Source organism: Tyto alba, unplaced genomic scaffold, assembly GCF_018691265.1.
Source record: "Tyto alba isolate M040663 unplaced genomic scaffold, T.alba_DEE_v4.0 Super-Scaffold_10, whole genome shotgun sequence".
NCBI classification, from domain to species: domain Eukaryota; kingdom Metazoa; phylum Chordata; class Aves; order Strigiformes; family Tytonidae; genus Tyto; species Tyto alba.
Genome location: NW_024881262.1, coordinates 18,070,385 through 18,078,768, shown reverse-complemented (window position 1 = coordinate 18,078,768; position 8,384 = coordinate 18,070,385). Strand labels below are relative to the sequence as shown.

The 8,384-nt window shown below is 41.1% G+C and overlaps 1 protein-coding gene across 2 annotated transcripts; it reads left to right on the top strand.

Moving 5' to 3' along the window:
• The first annotated feature begins 449 nt into the window (after positions 1-449).
• RNF7 (ring finger protein 7) lies at positions 450-6,988 on the top strand. Of its 2 annotated transcripts, none has more exons than XM_033005471.2 (3): positions 450-658; positions 3,878-3,925; positions 5,368-6,988. In XM_033005471.2, exons 1-3 carry the CDS (start codon positions 481-483, stop codon positions 5,484-5,486), a joined length of 345 nt encoding a protein of 114 aa, XP_032861362.2. In that variant the 5' UTR covers positions 450-480; the 3' UTR covers positions 5,487-6,988. The 2 variants fall into 2 exon arrangements, with proteins under 2 accessions (XP_032861362.2, XP_042651344.1); XM_042795410.1 differs by having other exon boundaries at positions 450-651; positions 5,368-5,424.
• Positions 6,989-8,384: the final 1,396 nt, after the last annotated feature.

The following is an 8,384-nucleotide window of genomic DNA, read 5'->3' as shown; positions in this document are numbered from 1 at the left end:
ACGGCCCGTTAAGGAAACTGCTCCTGTGCACGTCGTGAAAACGGCACGGCGGCGGAGGGGCTGCCTCCCCTCTGCCCTGTCTTGGCAGACACATGCCCCCTTAACAAATTTTGAATCGTATCACTGTGAACCAATGAGGCACAAAAAAAAAAAAAAAAAAAAAGGCAGCGGGAATCCGTGTTATTGCCCTTTTCTTTAGTGCACCCTGCCCACGGTTGCCCCGTAGGAGCGCAGCAAACTGATGAGAGTGTCACTCCGGGGGCCGATCGCCACCTTTAACTAAATCGTTTCGGTTTTGTTTCGGTTTTTTTCAGCTCCTCCGTCGCTGAGCGCGGCGGGCCGGGCCTGCCCGCCGAGGCCTGCGGCGGAGCGGCAGCGCCGGCCCTGGCTGAGGGCGAGCGGGCGCGCGAGCCGCGGGGTGGCGCTGCAGCCCCGCGCTGCCGCCCGCCGCCGCCGGCGCCGCCTCCCCGCCCCTCCGCCATGGCCGATGTGGAGGACGGGGACGAGCCGGGCGCCCCCCACTCGCACCCGGGCTCTGCGGGCTCCAAGGCGGGCGCCCCCGACAAGATGTTCTCGCTGAAGAAGTGGAACGCGGTGGCCATGTGGAGCTGGGATGTGGAGTGCGACACCTGCGCCATTTGCCGGGTGCAGGTTATGGGTAAGCGCCGGCCGGCCGGCAGGCCCCGGCCGCCATGGCCGCCGCCTCCGCTGCGGCGGTGCCCCGCCGCCGTGGCCTGCCGCCCTCCCCTCGCACGGCGGAGACACACGCGGTTTCCGGCAGAAGCGGGGGGGGGTGGGGGGGGGGCTCGCCCTCTCCGCGCCTTCGGCTGAAGAAGAGGAGGGCCCTGCAGCCCGCGGGGTCCCTGTGCCGGAGCGGCCGGGGGTTGCCGCACACGGGGCCGCCTCGGGCTGCACACGCCCTACGGGGAGCGGCTCCCCCGGCCCCGCCGGCTGCCAGGCCTCGGGCCGCCCCCCGGCAGGGGCAGGCCGGGGCGCCTGCGGGGCCGCTGCCCCGTGCCTGCCGGCATGGGGAGCTGCGCTCGCCGGGCGGGCTGGGCCGGTGCCAGGGCCCGGAGGCGGGCGGCTGCCCTGCTATCGCCGCCGCGGGCGAAGGCGCCTTCTCCCTGGGGTCTGTTTCTTGTCCGTTGGCAGGCTCGGCAAGGGCCGAATTACAGCCGAGTTGGCCGAAGAGCTGGATATGTGGTGCTGCTGTGTGTGGTGGGTTTTTTTGAAGCAGTTGTGGATGTAAATATAAACTAATTTTCCAGATCTGTTAATCCGGAGTGTCTAACACATCTACCCAAGCCTCCTAATTACTAGTTCAGTTGAACACACATGAATGTACCAAAAATCTATTGAAAAGGAAGGGATTGGTTTACCTGGCTTTGAAATCTGAAGACTTTTTGAAAGCAGCCTCATCGCTGACTAGCATCAATTTTTTCTGACATCTCTTGCAAGAATGGTATTTATCTTGGATCTCTGAAAATTACTTAAATTCCTCCTCTACTGTACATCTAGATCCCACTTTTACTGTTGTGCTGAGTCATCCTAGGCATAACTGTCCTCTGAGTTGGGTTTGGTAGTCTGGCATTAGAAATGACCCAGGATTCCCTCCAGAGCACCTTTTGTAGGTCCAGGAACCATGATACTGCAAATACAGTAAGGATTTGTCTTAGCAGAAATGAGACAAAATCCGCAGTGCTGTCATTTCTCATATATGTTTTTACTGAGAATGTTCTGTGGAACAGAAAAGACAAAAAGGTATGTCAAAAGAAGAAAGATGCAGCCCAAACTGCAGTGGTGGGAAATTCACCTTTTGCACAAGCATGTTTTGAAGATTGTCTGCTTTTATATGGTGAGCAGAGACCACCCTGGAAATAAGAAATTAACCTATTCTGCTGCCTAAGCCATAATTTCAATAATGTATTTCCATGTTCTAGCTAGCCTGTTTTAGGGCACTATAAGAAGTCTTAAATGAACAAAATCTTGCTCAGAGCTTTTATAAAAGGTTTTTGGTTTTGTTTTTAATAAAATTACAGTTGTTCATAGCTAGACCAAGGGAGTACTTCTCATCCAAAACCAGCAGAAAAATCTGGTAACTGTTTTTTGAGAGCAAACCACATTATTAGAACATGAAACTTGATCATTACTGACTTCAGTTTAGCAATTTCGTGTTGACCCTGCCAGACCCGGTCTGGCTCCTGTAGAGCCACTGCGTCTGCAGTAACCTTAGGCTGGAGGCAGTGCCAGACTTAAGCTGGCACTTGTTGAAAGTTAGTTTGTTTGTTATTTTCAAGGGAGGGAAGTGTTAGCTGGCTTAATTTTCTACCAGTTTGACTCACTGAACCAACATGGTCTTCAGGGACCACAGAAGCACAAGAGAAAGGAGCAAAAATGCAGGTGTTAGCAGGATTATAGCAGTACTGATTTAGATTTGCTTAACCTTTCAGACTGACACCCTTAGGGTTATGATGCAGGAGCGGGGACAGTTCACCCTGGTATGCTTGCAGTGATGGCTGTCCTCAGCTCTCTGTGCTGCTTCTCTGTCTGAAACTGCAGGTCTAGGGCTAGGATAGGAAAGCTGCTTTTATAGTCACTCCTGGTCTGCCACATCTTACTGCCCTGCATGTTGAAGTGACCTCAGATCAGCTTGCTTTGATACCATGGTAAAAGTTGAAGCAGTTTGGCCCTTAAATGCTGTGGAAATAAAAATTATAGGAACAGACAACAGGAGACTTAATTTACAGCCAGTTTTTTATCTCAGTGAGGAAAGAGCAACTGTTTCAGAACTGTCCCCTCTGTTCTTTATTACCTGAGAAAATGAGGAATGTCTGGGCAGATGAATCTAAAATGGAAGTACCAGCCATATCTGTCAGGGGGAGCAAAAATACTCAAATCTGAATTCCTGTAGCACATTATGTTTCTGTCTTCTAGGATAAAATGGCCCAACTAGTGACATGTAGGCCTGGTCCAACCTGCGGGACACTTTTGTTTAAACTATTACCTTTTATTTGGAGGAGATGAAGATGCGTTTTTTCCCATAACTGTTGAACGCTTTCTGTTGTGGCTGGCACGTGCACGTTACATCTAGGGAAGCCCGTGTTGGGCCAAAGGAGAAACAGGCATTTTTCCACTGCATGGGTGTGGTACGGCACCAAGTCTGGAAGCTGTCACTTCTGTATCCTAATGAGTCCTGAACCTGCCATCAAGTCCTATAGCCACAGACTGGGGTGCATAAAGATGATAAATATTTTTAATTAGATATTGTTCCATGTTTATGTATTAATTTATAGTATTGAATTGACCGATATGTTTGCATGTGTATGTGACTTGTGTGAAAATTACATGCAGGTACTTAGTAAGGAAAACTACTATATAAAAAGTAGTAGGAGGTGGGGGTTGTGGTGAGAGATGTACAGCCTAAAAAAATCAAAATTGTGAATGATTTCCTTAAAAGGAGATGCTGACATCTGAAAAACAAAGTCCTGTAATTAGGGTTTGGCTTTGTGCTTGCTCTGGCCTTAATATGCCTGAGTGCCTTGGCACAAATCTGCTGGTTGTTGTATCTACAAAATGGAGAAGGGTTTTTTTCAACAGAAGTTATGAAAATACCAAAGCAATGGAAAACAAACAAAACTTGTTGGGCAGTTTTATAGTCCTTCTGTTCTCTTTCAGATATATATTTTGCTGTCATGTGCACCCCTTTAAAATTTAGGGAGGGGGGTGTATTTAATGTTAAAGGGCTGAACCTGGACATCAAAACTTGGGATTTTTTCCTTTGTAGAGTGGTTTTAGAGTTTATATTTTCCTCTGACAAACCTATTCTTAAGATGGAATCCTGAGAATCAGATTGAGTCTTGTTCTTGTTTACTTTTAGATGCCTGTCTTAGATGTCAAGCTGAAAACAAACAAGAAGATTGTGTTGGTATGTAGTGATTTCATTCGCTTGTTTTTCAATTGAAACTTCTCTCAGTAGGGTGCATTTTAAAGTTTGAAGGGAATACTGATTTTATTAATGCTCAAAAGTAAACTGGTGTTCTACATTGTGTCTTTTTTTTTTACATCAGTAATATTTTATGCTTTATTTTTGAGCACTAATAAAACTAGTTTTCACTTCGGACATGCTATAGAATGAAAGAGCTTCAAATTTGCAGTCAACACATACACAACTGAGAGGTTTAAGTTTCTCTCACCATGAGCATAACTGAGGAGATTATAATGTACACTTTTGAAGAGGGTAGGAAATGGCTACTTTTTTTTTCTTCTGAGATGGATGCCAGAAGACACAATGGTAATACCAATTAAAATCCTCTATTCTGAAATAAATGTGTGTCTAGGTTGGAAAGCCGTATTTTTCCCAATCTTAATTCAGACATAGTGGAGGCGATTGCTCGTTCGTTCACTTTTTATTCAAAAAGGTGGAATCACTTGGGTTTGCTACAATGCTGTTTAAATATATTTTCATTTGCACACCAATGTATGCAAAAGCAAATCTTCATTGAATTCTGATATATTTAAATTTGAAGTAGTGAACACCGTCTCAAAGAGTTTGCTTTAAACTTTTAAGTCAACTTTTAAACCAGTGGTTTAAACTTTTTTAGGCCCTTGTTCTTTCTGTGTTGAATTATGTTGTTTCAAATTTAATCCACTGTTGTTTTTGATTATTATTTTAATGAGAACAGGAATTTCCTGTTCCAGATGTCTTAATTGGCTCACTAAGTGTCCTATTTAAGATAGAAAAAAAAAAAAAGCGTAATTTACAACACTCCTTTGATTGATACCCTTGTATTCCAGGAAGGAAAATGTGAACTAATAAGGTAAAAAAGCAAAGTAACTACTACTGTTCAGGAGCAGATGGACAATAGATAACCCTTTGTGTGGTGTTGAAACATTTGTAGCCTATGAGTAACTTCAGGTTTAAGATCCCATTTTGAGGTTTTATGCTGTAAACACTGCTTTTCAGATCAGAATTTGGTGCTATGCTCTTGTGTGATACTCAGTAGTGCATCGGCTATATTTTGGTAGTGGGGAAGATAAAGTGAAGAACTTGGATAGTTGCAATTATTTCCTGGACAGAACTGATAAATGTGTTGATACATTCACAAAGCTGTCACTTTATACAAGAAGATTAGAATATGCATTTCTTCTTTTGTAATTGGAAAGAAATAAAAGGTTTGATCACAAAGAACTGATTATCATCAGAATGACCATAATTATCCAACCTCAGTGGATAAATCAGTGATAACCCACTTTGTCACTAAAGCTTGTAGTAGTTATAAACATCTGAAAATGGTATTTTGGACTTTGCTGTTGGTGTTGATTGGACAGCTTGACTGTGACTGGAACATGTTCTTTCTTCTCTTTCAGTGGTTTGGGGAGAATGCAATCATTCCTTCCACAATTGCTGCATGTCCTTGTGGGTGAAACAGAATAATCGCTGTCCCCTCTGCCAACAGGACTGGGTAGTGCAGAGAATAGGCAAATAAAAACACTGGAAGTTGTTTTTTTTCCTGTTGAATTTGTTGAAATAGTGTATGTCTTATGCCATATGCTCACACAAAAAAATGGAACATGTCAATCATGGCATGATTGATTTAATTTATCTGCTACAAGATCAGTGTGGGTTTTGTTGTATGGTCTTTGCTGTACAATGAGGCAGTGGTCAGTCTTACTGCAGATACTTCCACAACTGAAAAAAGAGAGACACTACCTTAACAAGTGTATCTGTTACAATTTGAGTGTTAACTCTATCAGAGCATAGAAATGTGGTGGTGCAGATTATACCCTAAATACAGTTTATTTAATGTTTTTGCATAGATAAATTAATTTGAAAGGGTGACCTCACCTATAAGTCTGATATGCTGCATAGTTTACTGTCAGGGTAGAGAAATTGTTTTCTAAGTAATACTGTATACAGAAATACAGTTGGTGAATTTTTTAGAAAATACTCTGGTTTTTAATCTAAAATAAATAGTGTGTAAAGCATTTGCTATGTGCTTTTTCCATCACACTATACTAAACATTTCTGATTTAGGTTTTTGTTTATGACATCAGGAAATTTTGTTTTGTTGTATCTTTAGGTCTGTTGATGTACTGTATTCTATACATAATTTCTACAATCATAGTATTAAAATTTAACCACAATATTTTTTTAATTTATATTTCTGTTAAAGTTCAGAGACAGACGTGTTTTTAATCCACAGACTTTTGGTACAAATACACGTATTAGATATCAGTTAGCTAGGGGCATAAACAATCTCACTGGTTAGCTAATATAGAAAGCTAACAAAACTAATAATTTAAATTCAGTTAATAGAAATTTCTTTTTTATTCTATTGGTTACAGTGTTTTGGAAGTGAGAAATCATTGTTTAATTTTTGTGGAAATCCTCAATATGGAATCTTTTTTTTATATTAATTGTAACACACACCCCCACACACCCCCAAAGTATTTAAGTGCTTGACTCTGACTTTCTAGTTTTATTCAATATCCAAAGTAATTACTATTAATCTGAACATATGCTGTGGGGGTTTTTTAATATATGTGATAAAGACATTGAATGACTGCTTTAAGTCTGTAACAAATTCAGGCTTAATAAAATGGGTGAAATTGAAGCAATATTATATGCATATAATTGTTTACTTCAAAATGACCATCTTAAATGATTAAGATTAATGCATTTCTCAGATGTATTTCTATCTAGTTCTGTTTAAGTATATTTAAAGAGTTTTATCTTCACTGTATAAAGTAGTTCCAGTGTCAATCTTTCTGTCATCAAGCATACATGCAGCATTTACTGTGTTTTTGTTTAATACTTGTAATCTTGTTTTTAAAATGCTTTGAATTTTTTAAATACAGCTTTTGTCTCATTACACGCTGAGATCAAAAAAATCCTCTGTCACTGTTACAATTTATCACGTCGGTTGTTATTATCCCAGATGATGTCTGTCTTTAAAATAGAAAACAAATATAAAATACGTTAACAGTATTAATGAAGTGCCTATAACATTTTTGTTGTTGTGGAGTATTTCTGTAAAAGGATTCTTCCTAAAATGGTTGTAAAAGAAAATCTAGGTGGATGTGGAAATAATATTTAGCTGTCAAAGTTAAGCTATATCTTATCTACCACCTATTTTCTTTGCTTGAATTTGGTCCCAAGCTCTATCCTCTAACCTGTATTACTTCCATCTAGTCCCATCAGAGGACTTATTTCTTCTTATTGCTTTCGTTTATAGGTGAATATGGGAAGTACCAAAGTAATTTTCACCCTGCTTTCGGTTCACATCATGTGCATGACAAGAGTAGCTGAGAATTGTAATTGTAGAGAAGGTAGGAAGGCTCAAACACGTGTTGACACAAATGAGGTATTACGAAAGTTAATGTTGAAATCGAAGTAGCTGATATTTGTGGATATCTATTTGTGTGTTATAAGTACCTTGTAGACCATTAATTAGGGGGTCACGTAGAATATAAGGGAATGAATTTTCAGTCCTGCATATTTTCTCTGTGACTTAGAGATTAGCTTAAGTCCCAGTCTTTTTATGAGCTTTGCACCGGAGAAACTTTCTTCTGTTCCACATCATACCCTGATATTCCATTAGCATAGTTCTTAATAAGTACCCATTTTTAGTCTGAATTTGCTCACCTCTTGTACATGCAAAATAAATCAGTTTGGCTTCTCACCCAAACATACTGTTTTATGAGTAGGTAACACTAACTTAAATGGCCATTATTGACTAATAGATTAATGCTGATCTACTGTTCTCCACTGATTAATAAATGCTGGGCAGATGTGGATAATTCAGCAAATCTACTTGGAGTCTTCTCTCAGAAGTGACTGGAGTTATGAGTATGTGCCCAAAGATCATATTTTTTCACTTTACTCTTTATGAAGTTACTTTCTTTTAGATTAAGTTTATGTTCTGTAGAAATCAGGAAAGATTCTAATTAACAGAGCAGAATGATTTTTGGAGCTGTGAATGTGTCGGTCTTATGCAGATACCATAAACATTAGGTATTTTTCTTGGTTTGCTTAGAAATAAATATATCAATAACTGGTGTAAGCTGGAGTTCACCCTTAGGTTCCCAACTACCAGTCATTCATACTGCTTCCGTTTGAGCTGTGGTGGCATTCTTGCTAAATGTTGAAAAAGACCCTGCTGAATTTTAGGACCTGAAACTAAAGCTTTTTATTACCTCCTTTCTTGCCTGTCTGTACCCAGGATATTACACAACTGTGTTGCTGTGGGCACCATTTTCAGGAAAGCCACCAGCAGAATTCTGTATTTCTTTTAACTTTTTTCAGTTTTGCATGCTCTGCTGGCTGCATTATTTAGCTCTTCATGTAACCTTCTCCTGCCCTGTGTCTGCATTCACCTGTCAGA